Source organism: Salmo trutta, chromosome 6 (assembly GCF_901001165.1).
Source record: "Salmo trutta chromosome 6, fSalTru1.1, whole genome shotgun sequence".
NCBI lineage: Eukaryota > Metazoa > Chordata > Actinopteri > Salmoniformes > Salmonidae > Salmo > Salmo trutta.
The window spans coordinates 49,958,473-49,978,734 of record NC_042962.1 but is presented as its reverse complement, the minus strand read 5'-3'; the positions used below and the strand labels follow the sequence as shown (position 1 = coordinate 49,978,734).

Here is a 20,262-nt window from a genome sequence, read left to right as displayed (position 1 = left end):
CCAGTTAGCCAATGTGTGGGAGCACTGGTTGGTCGGACCAATTGAGGTAGTATGTACATGAATGTATAGTTAAAGTGACTATGCATATATGATAAGCAGAGAGTAGCAGCAGCATAAAAGAGGGGTTGGGGGGAGCACACAATGCAAATAGTCCGGGTAGCCATTTGATTACCTGTTCAGGAGTCTTATGGCTTGGGGGTAAAAACTGTTGAGAAGCCTTTTTGTCCTAGACTTGGCACTCCGGTACCGCTTGCCATGCGGTAGTAGAGAGAACAGTCTATGACTGGGGTGGCTGGGGTCTTACACTTTTTAGGGCCTTCCTCTGACACCGCCTGGTGTAGAGGTCCTGGATGGCAGGCAGCTTAGCCCCAGTGATGTACTGGGCAGTACACACTACCCTCTGTCGTGCCTTGCGGTCAGAGGCCGAGCAATTGCCGTACCAGGCAGTGATGCAACCAGTCAGGATGCTCTCGATGTTGCAGCTGTAGAACCTTTTAAGGATCTCAGGACCCATGCCAAATCTTTTTAGTTTCCTGAGGGGGAATAGGCTTTGTCGTGCCCTCTTCACAACTGTCTTGGTGTGTTTGTACCATTATAGTTTGTTATTGATGTGGACACCAAGGAACTTGAAGCTCTCAACCTGTTCCACCACAGCCCCATCAATGAGAATGGGGGAATGCTCAGTCCTCCTTTTCCTGTAGTCCACAATCATCTCCTTAGTCTTGGTTACGTTGAGGGATAGGTTGTTATTCTGGGACCACCCGGCCAGGTCTCTGACCTCCTCCCTATAGGCTGTCTCGTCTTTGTCGTGGCAGCCTATAGTGTGGCGCCATGTTTGTTGACATCATACAATGTATTCTGGTTGTCATGTAAGCGTCTGTCAGACCAAAGACGTTATAACAAGGGATAGTTCACTCGACTGATTTATGGGGCTTTCAAGACAACTGTGAACTCTGAAAAATACTAGGTAAAATCATGACGTCAATGATCTTCAGGTCAGAAAGTCGGAGCTCTAGAAAGAGGAACGAGTTCCCAAGTTGGAAGACGGGGAAATTAAACTGCACTCACTCGGAGCTCCCCCCCTCCCCCCAGAGATCCCATTTGTCTTGAACGCACTGAAGTCGGAGATTTCTCAGTTGTTTTGAACACTCAGATTGTAACGTTGGTACCTTAGGGTTGCCAGCTCAGACCCCCTTTTCCAGGGGTTTTATTTTGTGTATAAACTTCTGTGTTTGCCCCCCATTTATTGATAAATCCCCATCATAGTAATATTTCCTGCAATCATATCCCCCCACGATACCTTCACCCATTTCTATCCCCCATGGACTTGAAAACCCCCCACACAAACCCCCCTAAAATGGTTTAATCCCTGTTTAGCTACGGTCAGTCTTGGCAGTAGGCTTGTATTTGGTGTGATGATCTGTGAGGTGAAAATATTTTACTTGCTTTGTGATTTGTCAAAAACGGTAAACGACTTGTCAAGTCATGTGCTCTGGTTCTTGTATATACTAACAAGTACATCAACGATTTGTAATATGCTGAAAAGTGGCTAAACTAAGTTCATATTTTTCAGGCAATAAGTGCAGCCATCTTTGACTTTGTTTATTTGCGTCTTATAGTGAACGGCATTCTGGGATTGGGGAGTTTTCGGCGCATCAAACAAACAAAAACATGGCCGCCATCAAAGAATTTAGCTTCTGTTAGCTTAGCTGACACGCATCTCTTCTCTAAACAATATTACATTTCTCCCTGGTGGTACATTGTAAAAAAGTCTAACTGTTAGCGACCTAACTTTTGTTTAGTTTTTTTGTCATGGTTTACGGAATGAGTTTAGCTGTGGATGTGTTCCGTGCTGTTTGGATGATGGAAGTTTTACAATAAAAGGTGAAATTTGTTGCTACTGTTTCAATCACATTTGTGATCATACGCTGCAGGCACCACTCAACAATGATCACAATTACATGATCGTACTTGTTAAAGGGTTAAAAGTAACAAGCCTTTCCTAAAGAACCAACCAACAGCGATAAACTGACTCGGACAGACCATGTCTTTGTCTCGTTACATAATGAAGTAGCAACATACAGTGTCGGCAGGACAAACGAAATCCTTGTTGGGTATCAGAGTGACAAAGCTGTTATGGGGAGTCAAGTGCTTAACTTGTGTTTCCGACAGAAGTCTTGTATGTCCCTTTCCTGGTGTTTGTGTGGGGGCTGCCTGCCACCAGCAATCAGCTGTGAAAGTGCTGACCTTTGTTAGACTTCACCCTGTGTGTGTGTGTGCCTGTATCTCTGTATGCCTGTGTGTGTGTGTGTGTGTGTGTGTGTGTGTGTGTGTGTGTGTGCTTGCGTGTGCGCTTGCATATGTGTATCTGAGCCAAAAACACAACTAGCCCACGGAGTGTGAAGGAGAAGAGAGTAGTCTAGCTATAGCCAGGCAGACAGACGGCTCTCCATAATCCCTGGCTGTCCCGTGTGTGGACAGAAGGAAGGGGGGAGGACAGACGTGCCACAGCACCCCCACAGCTAATCATGTCCTCTGAAAACAACACTGAACCAAGCCCCAGTTACTCATGACACCCCAAATACAGTACATAAAGCATCAATGTGATACAACTGGTGGATTTCAACCTAAAAACAGTACAGCAGCACTTTCTCTTGGAGATAGCACCGGTTCTGATTCTGGCCTAGAAGAAAACGGCACAAGAATCTAAGGAGGACTCATATAAGTCAATTGGGAGTGTGATCAGGAGGTGTGTGTGAGGGACATGGTCAAAGGGATCTGTCTTTTGGCTCTAGCGGTCATGTTTCCCACCATCCATGTGACTGAGCCAGTAGGGCAGAGCTAAATGTGGACGGCCAAATGCCACAGAGGCCCTGCATGAATAGAGTGGTGATAAAGGGAAGGCCTATTGGGCCACACAGTTTGCTTGTGTGTGTGTGTGTGTGTATGAGAGAGAGTTCTAGAGAAGTTAGTTGAGTCACTTTTCAGTCAGAATCTTTATGCTGTTGCTCGTCATGGCATCTCTCCATGTTGTTTAGAGGATGAGTCTTTTCTCAGACAACCCCCTCAGTAAATGTGCAGCTGTTTGTCCATAAGCTGTTTACAAAGGCTTTGCTGAGAGGAGGCCTCGCACAAGCGTACACACACAGGACTGCTCTCCTTTAGTCAGAGAGGAGTTGCTAATCTGGCCCGCTGGGCTCTGAGCAGCTGTCTGTCCGGCTGATTAACCCCCCTACTGGGGAGAGAGGGGAGGACCCCCACCTACACATGTACTCGGGATCAAGAGGCGCTCCACTCAGACTCATAGAAGAGGGGTGTGTTCAGTTCGCTTGAACGTTTGCTACGTTGCGGAACGGTTGGTAATGAACGACACATTTTTCCAAAACGTTCTGGTATGTACTTGAACAGACAGATACGTTTGCACCGTTCGGTGGGTGTGGCTTGAAGCAATGAGTGATATTTAAAAGGGCAGTGGTGCATTTTGAACGCACAATCCAACCCCTCCCTGTTTTTCAACTGGTTGTTCAGTACAGCGCCGTTTCATTTCAATTAAACATTACATTTTTGTACTGAACGCAGCCCTGGACAGTGCAGCGCTGGGCAGGCTAGAATGTTAACTAGGGCCCAGTCAGTTAATTTGGACTTCAACAGGCAGGCGTGAGGATAATGGATTAGAGGTCGACCGATTATGATTTTTCAACGCCGATGCCGATTATTGGAGGACCCCCCCCCCCCCCCCAAAAAAGCCGCTACCGATTAAATCGGCCGATTTTTTATTTTATTTATTTGTAATAATGACAATTACAACAATACTGAATGAACACATATTTTAACTTAATATAATACATCAATAAAATCAATTTAGCCTCAAATAAATACTGAAACATGTTCAATTTGGTTTAAATAATGCAAAAACAAAGTGTTGGAGAAGAAAGTAAAAGTGCATTATGTGCCATGTAAGAAAGCTAACGTTTAAGTTCCTTGCTCAGAACATGAGAACATATGAAAGCTGGTGGTTCCTTTTAACATGAGTCTTCAATATTCCCAGGTAAGAAGTTTTAGGTTGTAGTTATTATAGGACTATTTGTCTCTATACGATTTGTATTTCATATACCTTTGACTATTGGATGTTCTTATAGGCACATTAGTATTGCCAGTGTAACAGTATAGTTTCCGTCCCTCTCCTCGCTCCTACCTGGGCTTGAACCAGGAACACAACAACAGCCACCCTCCAAGCAGCGTTACCATGTAGAGCAAGGGAAACAACTACGCCAAGTCTCAGAGCGAGTGACGTTTGAAACGCTATTAGCGCGCACCCGGCTAACTAGCTAGCCATTTCACATCGGTTACACCAGCCTAATCTTGGGAGTTGACAGGCTTGAAGTCATAAACAGCGCAATGCATTGCGAAGAGCTGCTGGCAAAACGCAGTAAAGTGCTGTTTGAATGAATGCTTACGAGCCTGCTGCCTACCACCGTTCAGTCAGACTGCTCTATCAAATCATAGACTTAATTATAACATAATAACACACAGAAGTACGCGCCTTAGGTCATTAATATGGTTGAATCCGGAAACTATCACGTTTATTCTTTCAGTGAAATACGGAACCGTTCCGTATTTTATCTAACGGGTGGCATCCATAAGTCTAAATATTCCTGTTACATTGCACAACCTTCAATGTTATGTCATAATTACGTAAAATTCTGGCAAATTAGTTCGTAACGAGCCAGGCGGCCCAAACTGTTGCATATACCCTGACTGCGTGCAATGAACGCAAAATGACAATTTCACCTGGCTAATATTGCCTGCTAACCTGGATTTCTTTTAGCTAAATATGCAGGTTTAAAAAATATATACTTTTGTGTATTGATTTTAAGAAAGGCATTGATGTTTATGGTTAGGTACAGTCGTGCAACGATTTAACCCACCGTTCCTAGGCCGTCATTGAAAATAAGAATGTGTTCTTAACTGACTTGCCGAGTTAAAAAATATTTTTATATAAAAAAAATGTATCTATTTTTTTAAAGTATTTATATAAAAAAAATATAAAAATGTATTTAAAAACGGCAAATCGGTGGCAAAAAATACCAATTACCGATTGTTATAAAAACTTGAAATCAGCCCTAATTAATCGGCCATTCCGATTAATCGGTCGATCTCTATAATGGATGCTGCTCCAACTTTGTGTTGTTGGTTTATCTATGTGATATGGCAGAGCTCACCAAGGCCCTCAGAGCTCACTATGGCCTTGCAGAGCTTTCACTAGTAGACAGAAATAGACCGGAAAACAAAGCTAGCCATCCGCCACTTACAGCCCCTCACCCTTCTTTCACAGGATGTTGACACAGCCCATTTATATGGGCCCAATTCACACTCAGGCCCTTCTGCAGCAAACAAGGCAGAGAAAACAGGCACGTCCCTGCAGGGGCCCCTTCCTGTCAGGTCTTTCGGGGCGTTGGTCAGAGTGTGGCAGTTCTTATGTCAAATGAATAATGCAGATTATTCAGTATAGGCTACCCCAACCCCCCTGACCTCACACTGTTACCGCTACCCCAGAGGTGGGCTACCAGCACAGCAAAACGCAGGCCTGGCCTGGGGTACAAAACAAGCACATGGCCTCTCAGCACTACTTAGCAGCCTGCCATTCTGAGTTATGAGCCATTTGACTCCCTAAAGCCATTTTGAACATATTGAAATGTTCCATCCTCAGAGCAATTTTAAAAACAGGTTAACTAACCCCATCATGAATTGTAGCTGGGTTAACCTAGAGTCTAAGCCCCGTCTAAGCTGGGGGAGGGGTTCTAAGCTAACATATGGAATTGTTTTAAGATGGTCAAACCAATAATTATTTAGATATTTGATTTTGAATTTTAAGACCCCTTAAGGTATCCAAAAAATACAAGGTCTTTTCAGGTTGGATGGGGAGCGTAGCTGCACAGCTATTTTCAAGTCCGGGCTCTGGCTGGGCCACTCAAGGACATTCATAGACTTGAACAGAAAAAACTCCTGCGTTGTCTTGGCTGTGTGCTTAGTGTCGTTGTCCTGTTGGAAGGTGAACCTTCAGCCCAGTCTGAGGTCCTGAGCGCTCTGGAGCAGGTTTTCATCAAGGATCTCTGTACTTTGCTCCATTCATCTTTCCCATGATCCTGACTAGTCTCCCAGTCCCTGCTGCTGAAAAACATCCCCACAGCATGCCTCTGCCACCACGTTTCATCGTAGGAATGGTGCCAGGTTTCCTCCAGACGTGACGCTTGGCATTCACGCCAAAGATTTCAATCTTGGTTTCATCAGACCAGAGAATCTTGTTTCTCATGGTCAGGGTCCTTTAAGTACCTTTTGGCAAACTCCAAGCAGGCTGTCGTGTGCCTTTTACTGAAGAGTGGCTTCTGTCTGGCCACTACCATAAAAGGCCTGATTGGTGGAGTGCTGCAGAGATGGTTGACCTTCTGGAAGGTTCTCCCATCTCCACAGAGGAACTCTGGAGCTCTGTCAGAGTGACCATCGGGATTTTGGTCACCGCCCTGACCAAGGCCCTTCTCCCCCGATTGCTCAGTTTGGCAGGGCGCCAGCTCTAGAAAGACTTGGTGGTTCCAAACTTCTTCCATTTAACAATGATGAGGCCCTGGGGACCTTCAATGCTGCAGAAATGTTTTGGTACCCATCCCCAGATCTGTGCCTCGACACAATCCTATCTCGGAGCTCTACGAACAATTAATTCGACCTCACGGCTTGGTTTTTGCTGACATGCACCGCCAACTGTGGGACCTTATATAGACAGGTGTGTGCCTTTCCAAATCATGTCCAATAAATTGAATTTTCCACAGGTGGACTCCAATCAAGTTGTAGAAACATCTGAAGGATGATCAATTGAAACAGGATGAACTTGATTTCAAGTCATAGCAAAGAGTCTGAATATTTATGTAAATTACTTTTGTTTTTAAATAAATTTGATAACATTTCTAGAAACCTGTTTTCACTTTGTCATTATGGGGTATTGTGTGTAGATTGCTGAGAATGTTTTTTTAGAATAATGCTATAATGTAAGAAAATTACTAAAAAGTCAAGGGGTCTGAATACTTTCCAAATGCACAGTATGTTAATTAGATTGCCGTGGGGGCATGGAAATTCTAGGCTAAGGATTAATGGATAAATGAAACTTATGGATATTCCAGATCAGAATTCAGCCACCCTGAATTCCCCTTGGTGGTTTTTAAGAGCCTTTGAGTGGCCCCTGGGTGGCTGACAAACTCTGGGGGACATACTATTCTCTAGTGCCTTTGACAGTGACATTGTCCTTATAGAAAAGGTTGCCTGGCCTGTTCCTGCTGTGTACTGTGTCGGGACGGTGCGCTGATGACTCAGGAGACAGAGTCAGAGGATGACGACATCATCAGTGCATGTCTGCGCCTCTCTCTACTGCCATTCCCCCACCACCCCAGATTCCCAATATATCCACAAGGAGAGAGGAGTGTGTATAGCCAACTGCCATCTTAATAATTTGACAAGAGCCAAAACCAGCCCTCCTTAACTCCAGTCTCAGGCAAGAACAGTTCCCCTACCAGGGCTTCCAAAACGCTCTCTCCCCTACAAAGTTCTCCTCCAGGGACCGTAAACCAAACCCCTTATCATAACTGAGCATAAAATCAAAGCAGGAGTTGTGCAACAGAAGCACATGACTCATCCTCTAGCTCCATGTCCCGACCTGCTTCTTAAGACATGAACAGAGAAACTAGGAGAAACAGTGAGAATGTTCAGTGGATATCTGACACCATGCACTGCATTGAACGGTTTGTTTTGGCGTCTCTTTGTACAGCAGAGGGCCCTGGTATTCTCGCTGTCCAATTAGCTGGAAACAATAGCAGCAGTGTTGCAGAGCCTCTGGCCCTGTGTCTGTGCCTGAGATGGGCTGAGAGTCTAGGAGGCAGACGTACACACAGGCCTACACTACCTCACACCATGGGTCTTGGAAGGGAACCATCAAGGGCAAGGGTGAGGGAGGGTGGGAGGTACAAGCACATACACACTTCCTGTACACCCAAGACACTAGTCTTATCCAGAGCATCTTAGACAGTCAATAGTCAGGTCAGTGCATGTGGCCCCAAGTAGGAAGTCAACCCACATCCCTTGTGTTGCCAGCAGTACAAACTAAGCTCCCATCGACTGGACAGGAAGCAGTCTGACCAATGAAGACCACAGATGGTTTTGAATTGGTTATCTCGTCCTTTCCACTGCATTATAATTCAGTTCATAGTTCAGTTTCTGGGGTCTTACCGGTTTCGGCATGTTTGTCTCCTCTCCTCCCTTCACCCGGCAGCTGAGAAGACAACTCACAGGATGGATAGCTTCCCTGTTTCACAGGACCTGGGAGACAGAGAAGATCAGTTCAGTTATGGGGACATTGTAGCAGATCTAATGCAGGTAGAACAGCTGATGCAACGCATGGATGAAACAGAAAAACCAGGGCAAAGGGGAACGGATGAAAGAGAGGAAAGGGAGTTTAGGACAGTGGGTAGAGAGGGTGACGATGATATTGTCACTGTGGTGTCAGGGTTACCAAAGGACAGAAATAAATAAGGACGATTTCTGATGCATTTCTGAGTTTTCCGCACATGCTCAATAATTTGTCAAATATGAAACCATTTTTTTCTTTCATGCACAAATCAGTTTGGGATTCCCTCCGGATATCATACATGATATGGCCGGATATTGAGTCATTAGATATCCTGAGAGAGGCCTATGTGGACATCTTATTTTCTCTATATAATGACAAATACTGACAGTAGGCCTGCAGAGTATATTTTCTCGGCACAAGCAATGCATATGCCGAGGTTCATAATCAGTATTCTGATATGCTAAATAAGGACAATTTCTGGTGCTTATTTGAATTTTGAGGACATGGTCAATAATTTGACAAATATTAAATCCATATAATTCTTTGACACTTGCTGAACTTTTTGTATTCCATCTAGATAAAGGCACACGTAAACCGCAAGGTAAAAGCACTAACTGGTAGCCTAGCAACAAGAATCACCCTTTTTCTGATGTGGAGAGTGATGTCATTTTTTAGATTGCAAACAGTGTGTGGTCTAACTGACAACTGGAGAAACAAAGAAATTAGAAAATGTTCCAAAAATACCTCAAATAAGTTAAAGCTAAAGTGAGTATCTAATTTGAGATGTTTTATTTATCTTAGTAACTAGAATCAAGAAAGTTAGCTAATTAGGGGGGAGTGTGAAAGCTAACTGGTAGCCTAGCTAGCTAAAAAATAACATTTCTTTCCCTTCAGGGAATACGTTTGGGTGTATTTTGTATTACTGGTTAATACAAGATAGCTAACCAGCAACTTGGCTAGCTAGTTTGTACCAGTTCGCTTTCTCGTCATGAATGAAGCAGGTACGTAGCTACCTTGTTGGTTATGCAAAATGACAATATTTTCTTGCAATAGACACAATTTTGATGAATGATTTATGCATTGACAGTTTGGAGTGGATCACAAAACAACACTACCACCACGTAGGGTCTGGACTGCCAGGGACCGCCCCGCTGACAACCCAATCTGCACCCATCGCATCCATTGTCCTTAACAAACAGGGCTGGAAGGGGGATTGAGGGTGTGCAACTTTTATTTTCTGTTTAATAAATCAAATACATTTTTAGCAAAGATTGGCCTACGTTTCTATCTTTACAGAAAACAGGTGTTCTGATTGGAGCTCTGGATTTGCTATGCTGCATTTTTTTTAAAACAGAAATAGCAGATTTCTTTGGATTAAATCGGACAACATTTGCTTTTCCGTACCTTGTGGCCTACTACTGAATATGGTGCTGTATGCTCAGATATGTCGCCTTCATGTGAAGAAGCACAATGATTTTCAGTGCCTGAACAGGTCAAATCATTTGGATCCTGGACATTGATCATGAGTCTGATTTAGTCCATTTTCGATCAGACATATGAGGATGAATATTACATATCATGTAAGGATATCTATTGAAATTAATCATTTGGGGATAAGTATGGATCCATAAATGATCAGGTAATGACTACAGATATGATACATTTCAGAAAGTATGTTCATGCCTAAGCATAAAGGCTTAGATATGTCAGCATGTGAACACATACCCTTTCCTGAGTTAAAATGTTCTACAAATATGTAAACAAACATGCGCATCATGGGCATGATTTGAAGGGATCTCACCCCAGATATCTCCCTGGACTCATACAGTAGTAGGGAGATTTGAGGTCTGGATTGGATGCCTGTAGAAACTGTCCCATTAGGGGGAATATCCTATCAGAATATATGAAATGAAGGACATGCGTTTCTGGAGCATGTCTACTCCTTATATCTAATGAAATGTCAGATATCCGGATATATACAGATAAAGACACCCCCTGATATTGACCCTTTTTGCCCAGAGCTGCTTTTCGACTAACACCAGTGTTAGGGCTTCTGCAGGCATTCCATCCAAAACAGTTCCTGCATATATTATGACAACATTTTGTGACGTTTTTGTTCGTTTTGGTAATTCATTTTTGGTTGTTCGTGCACACAAACATTTTGAGACAAGCCGAAGTAGGCAGCCGAAGTCGAGGCCCCTTCGTAGGTGATTGGTCAACAGTAGGGATTATTCAATTAAGTGTTTGTTGCCATTCAACAAGATGCAACTTGCTTTCATGCAAATGTTTTCACTTGAGAAATACTGCTCCAAACATCCTTGGCAAAAAAGTCAAAATGAATTACTGATTAATTTAGTTATTTTAGATGAATTCTAACTATTTTGAGGAAGCATATATTGGCTACGGCATCTCAAACTGCACAAACAGTACTATTGGCGATTTTTTTCTAGTTTTTCGAGAAAAGGTCTTTTAAGGGACTATGCGAGCACACTCGTTCGGTTCAACCAGCCGAGTTCGGGTAGGCGCCAGTCGAACTGAAGCATGAAGTGATGACGCCTTTACACTTAGTGAATACTGATGTTATACTGGGAAATTTAGTTTTCATAGCTAGGGCTGACAATGAGGATTTGTGAAGAGCAGAATCAACAACCTCTGCATAATTTATACAGTTGCTTTGTGGAAAGGTGTTAAAGTTCACAGTTAGCCATTGTGATGTAAACGATAGCTTTGGCCCCATGTGAGGGCAGGTCAGCTGGAGCTATGGCCCACTGAGACAGGGGCCATAGCTGGCAGTGTAGATGGGAACAGAAAAGCCTGTGCCTTTTGGGTAATGGAGGGATAAAATGGAGAGAAGTTAAATCTGCTTTATGTTTGGTTTGCTTGCCAATAACACTAACGATAACGAATATCGCGATACTGGTATCGTCCCGGCCCTATCAGACTGTCAGTGATAAGTTGTAACATTGTTTGCACCTCTGATGCAATGCATTGAGTCATGGGCAAACACTCCCAATATTTGGTTAATTCCAAGTGCATGTTCATTACCATTAATGACCCTCAACATGTTTCATGTAGATGGTACATTTAGTTAAGTTTAGTAAGATAGACGTGTAAAGCACTTATGTACAGTTGGTGATTATTTTGTGGGAAAAAAATATGGTCATGTGTAAAAAACGTTGGGTAGGACCGGTGTTTATGGCACTGGGGTAACGTTACTTAAGTATTGGCGCCTGTAGAAAGTAACGGCATTATTTGTAGGCTAGGCTGTAATTTATGGACCGTGATCGCGTCGAGCAATATTGTTTCAATCATTGCAACACTGGTTACACTACTCACCCGCCCGCCTCCCTTTGCAATAGATGACAACCTTCGAAACGCGCCAATGCTACATTGTAACAGGTTAACCCAACTAATGAAACGAAATTATACTTGCTAATAATGATACACTATGGCTAAGGAAAACTGGAATTATATTATAGGCTACGTTTCAGGTCTAATAACACGAGGCAGTGCATGCCAGACTAACAAAAACGTTAATGCAAACAAGATAAGTTAAGTCAGGTTTTGAAATCTTCGCGAGACAGATGTGACCGCGTGTCCCATAGCCTAATGTTGTGCTTTCATCTAAGTGCAAACTCTTACTGCGCAAATAATAAAAGTAGCTTATCTCCCAAAAAACGGTGTTCAGAGACAAAGACTGTTAATTCTCTCACACGTATCAGTAATAGTTTAAAATGAAGGCCTGCCTTAGCCAACTTTTACAACACGCAGAGTACAAACATCGCCCCTTTTTCATCAGCTTGCAGAAGCTCTTCTAAGGAGACAGACAAACTCACCTCTGGTGAAGGACTACGGCTTCAAAGACCGACACAATCCTGAGTATTTAATGCTTTCGGGTTATCCACGCTGTAAACTAAACGACTATATTAAATGAACTCTTGTCGCCTCCAATTTTCTCGTGAAGCCTGTTAGAACGGACATGAGTGAGAAAACCGTGCAATTGAGATCCACCGTAAGGCGATTGGTGAAGACATTCAATATGGCCGTCGGACTAGTCGAGACCAGGCGTGGTTAATTTAATATGTGGGGGTACCCGCTCTGCTCTGCTCAGCAGCAGCGATGAGAACTCCCCCAACTTTAAAATAGAGTATTCCAACAGTGTCAGTGGGAGTACACTATACAGTCATAGTTGTGTATACACTCATTGGTGTGTACACACACACACAATATATCATACTAAATGGAGGGCGAAGATCAACATACCAAATCCTACGAATTGTCCTGAAGCCAGGTTGAACACACACACCTTGATATGAGAAAGACATGTACTTCTATCTCCCTTTATTCCATTTTCTTTCCTTTCACCTGTGGATCAAATATAGTCTATGAAGTATGAATGATAAATAGAACAATAACAAGGGGAAAGTCAGTGCACAAAGGGAAACAGTATCCATATTAGTTCTATTACACCATGAAGACCATCAGTTCTGTCTCACAATAAGGACTATGTCTGCTATGATGTCTGTGAATAATTCTCTCATACCTGCTTTGTAAAACACGGAAACATTTAACATGAAGTTCTTGTCTTCACAGAGTATCACACAAACAGTGGTGGAAAAAGTACCCAATCATCATACTTGAGAAAATTACTCAAGTAAAAGTAAAAGTCACCCAGAACAATTCTACTTGAGTAAAAGTCTAAAGGTATTTGGTTTAAAATATAGTTAAGGATCAAAAGTAAATGTAATTACTAAAATATACTTAAGTATCAAAAGTAAAAGTAATAATCATTTTAAATTACTTATATTAAGCAAACCAGATGGCACCATTAAAAAAAAAAATCAGAAAGCCAGAGGCACACTCCAACATTCAGACATCATTTACAAACGAGGCATGTGTTTTTAGTGAGTCCGCCAGATCAGAGGCAGTGTGGATGACCAGGGATTTATTGGTTTATACGTGCGTGAATTGGACCATTTTCCTGTCCTGCTTAGCATTGAAAATGTAACGAGTACTTTTGGGTGTCAAGGAAAATGTATGGCGTAAAAAGTACAATATTTTCTTAAGGAATGTAGTGAAGTAAAAGTAAATGTAGTCAAATATATAAATAGTAAAGTAAAGTACAGATACTCCAAAAATCTACTTAAGTAGTACTTTAAAGTATGTCTACTTAAGTACTTTACACCACTGCACACAAATAACGCTCCCTCACTCAATAATCGTCCAAGGCAATGCAATGAATTCAAACATGAGAGTTACACATTATGGACCAATTTATAATACTTATAATGTTCAGCTCTGTGAAGCTCTTTGTTTAAGTTTCATCAGTTCGTGTTGTTAGGCTATATTTGCTGTGAGCCTAAACGGGGAGCCTCTTGAAAAAGTGACTAATTCCATGTTGCATTCCCTGCCATCCTGAGCCTTCTTCACTAACACATAACTTTGCATATTACTTCATCTAGTGGACATAAACTGTTATTACACTAAGGAGCCAAAGAAGTGTCTCTTCTAAAACACTGGTTTAGACATTTCCTTGACCAAGCAATTAGACATAACTTGATGTTTCAGAGATGTACTTGTTTGGGTGAGCAGCAATCAAAGCATTTTGTATTTCATCAACAGCGGGTGATTAGTAAGTGCAGTTCGAATTTTGGATCAGAATGTGCTTTAGATCTTAGTTCTCAGAAATTATTTCTTAATTCTAAGTTTACTTTATTACTGGGGTCAGCAACAGCATTTTCTTCTGACGTCCAATTTTGGGATGTTTGCTCAATAACTTTCTTCTCACTTCCTCCTCACTTATGGTGAAGCATCTGTTCCACCCAAAATAATGAGAATGGCACATTTCCTCTCTCTCTCTCTCTCTCTCTTTCTCTCTCTCTCTCTCTCTCTCTCTCTCTCTCTCTCTCTCTCCTCTGTCCCTTTATCTTAATCAACGTGATGTGTCTAGTCTAATTTTGGGATGTTTGCTCAATAACTTTCTTCTCACTTCCTCCTCAATTATGGTAAATCATCTGTTCCCCCCCAAAAAATGAGAATGACACATTTCCTCTCTCTCTCTCTCTCTCTCTCTCTCTCTCTCTCTCTCTCTCTCTCTCTCAACGCGGTGTGTTTAGTCTACCCAGTCACTTTGTGCTGTATCTGTGCTTACAAGTCAAAAAGTTATCCAAGACTAAGACTATTATTTTAACAAAGGGTTTTAATATAGTGAAGTAAAACGTCAGGGAAGTGCTCTTTGGAGCAGGGTGGTAGGACCGGGACTCAGGTGATTACAGTCCTATGCTGCACTAGTGTTCACTGTGATTGTCCTCTGAAAATTGTGAGTAAAAATAATTACCACGTATTTTGGCTATGTTTTTCATTGTCTTTTGCTACTAAAAAATATGATACATGTTTTGTGTTTTCTATTATTCAGATATTGTTTTACCCTTATCTACTCATTTATAATTTGATAGTGGTCTTCTTTTTTCCTCTCTAATATAGTTTGTCTTTATCAGTAAAGCAAACTTTTTGTGAGCTATGTTGATATATTGGATTACCTACCATTAATAATCTGTCAGTTATTTTGAGGACCACAATACCAACAGCTACCAATGTTATTGCAATTTAATTAGCTTGTCTAATTATGTAATATTTCCAGCACCAAAATCATGTAACAGTTAGTCACTATATTTGTCTTTGTTATTTACTCTAGAACTGAAGAAGACGTCAATCCACTGGGCACAGACGTCAATTCAACGTCTATTCCACGTTGGTTCAACGTCATTTCATTGAAATTAGGTGGAAATAACGTTGATTCAACCAGTGTGTGCCCAGTGGGAAGCCTCTAACACGATGACACTCAATATAACCATGCCTGGAAAACAAAGTGGGTCTACATTCTCTCAGCTGAGACTCTTTCTTTGTTTCCTGATGTATTGCTGGGGTCTAGCTGATCCAGTATGTGGGTACTTCCTGAAAAACTGCACAATCCGGGGGAACCCCTTTGACCCCTCTAACATGAAAGTACTCTGTTATAACAGGAATCTTGAAGTCATACCAATAGATATTCCACGGAAAGTAATCAATTTAGACTTGGCAATGAATAAGATTTCCAAGATTAAAAAGTTGGATTTTAAAGGCCTGTCAAACCTAAAAATTCTAAATATGTCCAGAAACCAGATCTCTCAAGTGGACGATGGGTCTCTCGGACACCTAGAGGCTCTTCAGGAACTGGGTTTGGCTCATAACAGACTCACAACCCTGTCAGACCATTTGTTTCAGGGCCTGGCCAACCTCTCCCTGCTACATCTGGACAACAACCTCATTGCAACCATCAGCTCCTCATCCTTTCAGCCTCTCTCCAGTTTGAAGACAGTGAATTTAACCAATAACAACCTTGATAATATGAAGGAAGTTCAGCCCATCGTACAATTACCACACTTACAGGAGTTGTACATTGGGAGCAACAGATTCACCTCTTTCCAGTCACAGGAAATATCAAACACTTCTATAGAGCTGAGGCTGTTGGATTTATCCAGGAATCCATTGGGAATCTTCAGGATCACGGCAGATGTTCTTCCTTACCTTGAGGTGATAGACATCGCCTACTGTGGCCAACTTGGACACATGGAATGGGATGTCCTGGACAGGTCTTTTCTAAGAAACGTCAATCGTCTCAACTTGAGCGGCATTGAGATGTCTTTCGAGAGGATGGGTATGGTACTGCAGACTGTCAACTCCTCATTAGTCCATCTGAGATTGAATGACCTCGTCAATGGCTCAAGGCTCAAGATCAAGGCTCTCACTGATATCGCCTGCCATATACCTACACTCAGCGTGCTCCGACTAGAATATAACAACATAGGTAATCTCTCTGAGGAATTTCTGCAGTCATGTAAACATACGACAGAAGTGGACATATCAGATACTGGTCTTACTCAGCTGTCTGACTTTTCATTCAGATCAATAGAGCAATTAAGTACTTTGAAACTGGGCCACAATAGGCTTTCTTCCGTGCCAAAGGCCACAAGAAATCTACCTACACTGAAGATCCTGGATCTCAGCTTCAATATCATCAATAAACTAGGCTGCTCAGATTTCTCCAATCTTACAGGACTCACACAACTCTTTCTTTTCCACAATCAAATCCCCAACCTTCCGGGATGTGTTTTCCAGGATTTGAAAGAATTAAGGCTCCTTAAACTGGGATCAAACAAAATCCTGACCTTGAATGATGCCTTCATGAATGGTTTGCACAAACTTCAGACTTTAAGTTTGGCAAGCAATAAACTGAGCTCTATCAGAAAAGGAGAGTTTAAAAGCTTAACATCACTCAATAATCTGTTTTTATTTGACAATCAGATTGCCAGTATGGAAAATGGAGCCTTTGAGGGATTGGTCAACCTGACAGATCTTCTACTGAGCTCAAATAAGATCACTCAAATAGCCATAAGAAATACTGTGCTCACGGGACTCCCACTTTTAAAAAGTCTTGATATATCCTGTAATTACATCACATATGTAAATGATGATAAACTAAACCCTCCACCCTTCTCTCATCTGACATCTCTGGAGGACCTCAGGATATTTAGTCAGCGTCACAAGGGACTGTCTCATCTACCTATCAACTTCCTTGAAGGTCTGAAATCTTTATTGTCATTCCAGGCAGGGAGTCTTAATATCAATGAGCTGCACCCAGACACATTCATTCACACACCCCAGTTGTGGTTCCTTGATATCAGTAAGAATGAGTTCACAGCCCTCACTCTAAAGCTGTTTCACCCAATCCCAAGGCTCAACAGCTTGTACCTGTCCAAAGCCCGACTTCAGTCCTTAGATTTCCTCATAGGAGCAAACCTCAGTAGAGTCACTTTCTTGCAGGTGAGCAAGAACGACATAACAGTAGTCAATGAGACAGTGTTGCGTTCTCTCCCTGCCTTGACATACCTGGACATGCAAGATAATGCTTTCACCTGTGGCTGCAGCGATGCTTGGTTTGTCCATTGGATGGAGAACAACAACCAAACACAAGTTGTTGGTGCAGGAGAATTTACCTGCAACTATCCTGCCGATCTAAAGGACACCAAGCTGTTGGATGTTGAGCTTCAGTTCTGTACAGTACACTTTGGACTTTACTGCTACATCTCTACCACTACTCTGGTCCTCCTCACCCTGGTAGCATCCTTTGCCTACCACTTCCTGAAATGGCAGGTAGTTTATGGCTATTACCTCTTCCTGGCTTTCCTCTATGACACTAAGCAAAGGAATAAGCACACGCCTCATGGCTGTCAGTATGATGCCTTCATCTCCTACAATGCCCATGATGAGCCCTGGGTCCTGAGGGAGCTTCTGCCAGAGCTGGAGGGAGAGCAGGGCTGGAAGCTGTGTCTCCACCACCGGGACTTCCAGCCAGGAAAACCAATCATAGACAACATTATGGAAGGCATCTACGGAAGCCGCAAGACCATCTGTGTGATCAGCCGCCGCTACCTGGAGAGTGAGTGGTGCTCCCGGGAGATCCAGGTGGCCAGCTTCCGGCTCTTTGATGAGCAGAAGGACGTCCTGATTCTGGTGTTCCTGGAGGAGATCCCTACCCACCAGCTGTCACCCTACCACCGGATGAGGAAGCTGGTGAAGAGACGCACCTACTTGAGCTGGCCCAGAGCTGGGGAGGAAACCGGGGTCTTCTGGCAGCAACTACGGCTGGCTTTAGAGACCAAGGACGGCTCTTCTGAGGAAAATCCCATACTCTCTGGTGTGCAGGCTCTGTGATAGTGAAACCTTGATTTGAAACAACCATCACACTCTGAACCTTCTCTGTATATTTACATGAGAACTTTAAAGATTCACACTCAAACTTTTGTACAATTTCAGCCAGTAGTTTTAAAAGTGGTGCTCACGAGCCAGAAGTGGTCACTGTTTTTTGTGTATTACGCCATCTGAAGTGTTTTTTTTACATATTCTTATGATATGTTACGCATTTATTTCATACTATACGGTATGTTACAATTTTGCTGTGCTTATCATCCTGGAGTGCATCTTTAAGAAGTTCCTAAGAGTATTGATGGGTCAATCTAAGTAACATAATAAAAAAAATCCCCATCAAAGTCAGTTTAAGCTATCAGGTTTTTTGCATGAGCTGGTTCTCAGTCCGCTGCTTCCGACAAACTGGTCTCAGAGCAATTCATATTATTCTGTACATATATCTTCGATGCCACATTTAGTATGATATGTTTAGTATGGTATGTATTAATACAAAACTTACAATATGTGACAAATTTGCAAAACATAATATATGTTATGAAATCTAGCTAGGTGGCTAGGTGGTTAATGTTAGCTAGCTTGCTAATGTTAGCTAATTCACTAATGTTAGCTAGGCTAGGGGTTAGGGTTAGGGGTTAAGGTTAAGTTTAGTTGTTAGGTTAAAGGGTTTCGGGTTAGGGGAAGGGTTAGCTAATAAACTAAGTAGTTACTAATTAGCAAAAATGTGGTAAGTAGTTGAACAGTTCTTCACTAGCTAAAATGCTAAAGTTGTCCGTAATGAGATTCAATCTCGCAACCTTTGGGTTGCTAGATGTTTGAGTTATATGCCCACCCATCTGTCATATGCAACCATGACAAACCTAACATATCATACTAAATGGAGTGTTTCGGATTCCCAGTGCATTCAGAAAGTATTCAGACCCCTTGACTTTGCCCACATTTTGTTACGTTACAGCCTTATTATTAATAAATGTATTTTAAAAAAATCCTCATCAATCTACCCCCAATACTCCATAATGACAAAGCAACATTAGGCTTTTTGAAGGTTTTAGCTAAAAAAAACAGAAATACCTTTTACGTAAGTGTTCAGACCCTTTGCTATGAGACTCAAAATTGAGCTCAGGTGCATCCTGTTTCAATTGATCATCCTTGAGATGTTTCTACAACTTGACTGGAGTCCACATGTGGTAAATTCAATTGATTGGACATGATTTGGAAAGGCACACACCTGTCTATATAGGTCCCACAGTTGACAGTGCATGTCAGAGCAAAAACCAAGCCAAGAGGTCAAAGGAATTGTCCGTAGAGCTCCGAAGACAGGATTGTTTTGAGGCACAGATCTGGGGAAGGGTACCAAAACATTTCTGCAGCATTGAATGTCCACAAGAACACAGTGGCCTCCATCATTCTTAAAGGAAGAAGTTTGGAACCACCAATACTTCCTAGAGCTGGCCGCAGGGTCGAACTGAGCAATCAGGGGAAAAGGGCCTTGCTCAGGGAGATGGCCAAGAACCCGTTGGTCACTCTGACAGAGCTCTAGAGTTCCTCTGTGGAGATGGGAGAACCTTCCAGAAGGACAACCATCTCTGCAGAGGGCACATGAAGGACTCTCAGACCATGAGAAACAAGATTATCTGGTCTGATGAAACCAAGATTGACTCTTTGGCTTGAATGCCAAGCATCATGTCTGGAGGAAACCTGGCACCATCCCTACGGTGAAGCATGGTGGTGGCAGCATCATGCTGTGGGGATGTTTTTCAGCGGCAAGGACTGGGAGACTAGTCAGGATGGAGGCATAGATGAACGGATCAAAGTACAGAGAGATCCTTGATGAAAACCTGCTTCAGAGCGCTCAGGATCTCAGACTGGGGTGAAGGTTCACCTTCCAACAGGACAACGACCCTAAGCACACAGCCAAGACAATGCAGGAGTGACTTCGGGACAAGTCTCTGAATGTCCTTGAGTGGCCCAGCCAGAGCCTTGAACCCGATCGAATATCTCTGGAGAGACATGAAAATAGCTGTGCATCAACACTCCCCATCCAACCTGACAGAGCTTGAGAGGATCTGCAGAGAGGAATGGGAGAAACTCCCCAAATATAGGTGTGCCAAGCTTGAAGACTCTAG

General features: G+C 42.6%; 2 protein-coding genes across 3 annotated transcripts in view; one reads left to right on the top strand and one right to left on the bottom strand.

Moving 5' to 3' along the window:
• Positions 1-12,445, bottom strand: part of LOC115196132 (radixin) — a 30,888-nt gene extending 18,443 nt beyond the window's left edge. Inside the window, exons 1-2 of one of the 2 annotated variants that reach the window (XM_029756727.1) lie at positions 12,229-12,445; positions 8,272-8,361 (exon numbers count right to left, since the gene is read on the bottom strand). In XM_029756727.1, coding sequence (XP_029612587.1) covers positions 8,272-8,283 — 12 coding nt within the window. In that variant the 5' untranslated portion in view covers positions 8,284-8,361; positions 12,229-12,445. The remainder of the gene's footprint in view (positions 1-8,271; positions 8,362-12,228) is intronic. The other variant, XM_029756728.1, reaches the window with a different exon arrangement.
• A 2,058-nt stretch (positions 12,446-14,503) lies between these two features.
• LOC115196131 (toll-like receptor 13) lies at positions 14,504-18,484 on the top strand. Its single transcript, XM_029756726.1, has 2 exons — positions 14,504-14,711; positions 15,087-18,484. The coding sequence occupies exon 2, from the start codon at positions 15,227-15,229 to the stop codon at positions 18,143-18,145; it is 2,919 nt and encodes a 972-aa protein (XP_029612586.1). The 5' UTR covers positions 14,504-14,711; positions 15,087-15,226; the 3' UTR covers positions 18,146-18,484.
• Positions 18,485-20,262: the final 1,778 nt, after the last annotated feature.

Coding starts and splice junctions, on each gene's coding strand:
- LOC115196131 (XM_029756726.1), top strand. CDS start 15,227: ATGACACTCAATATAACCATGCCTGGAAAACAAAGTGGGTCTACATTC.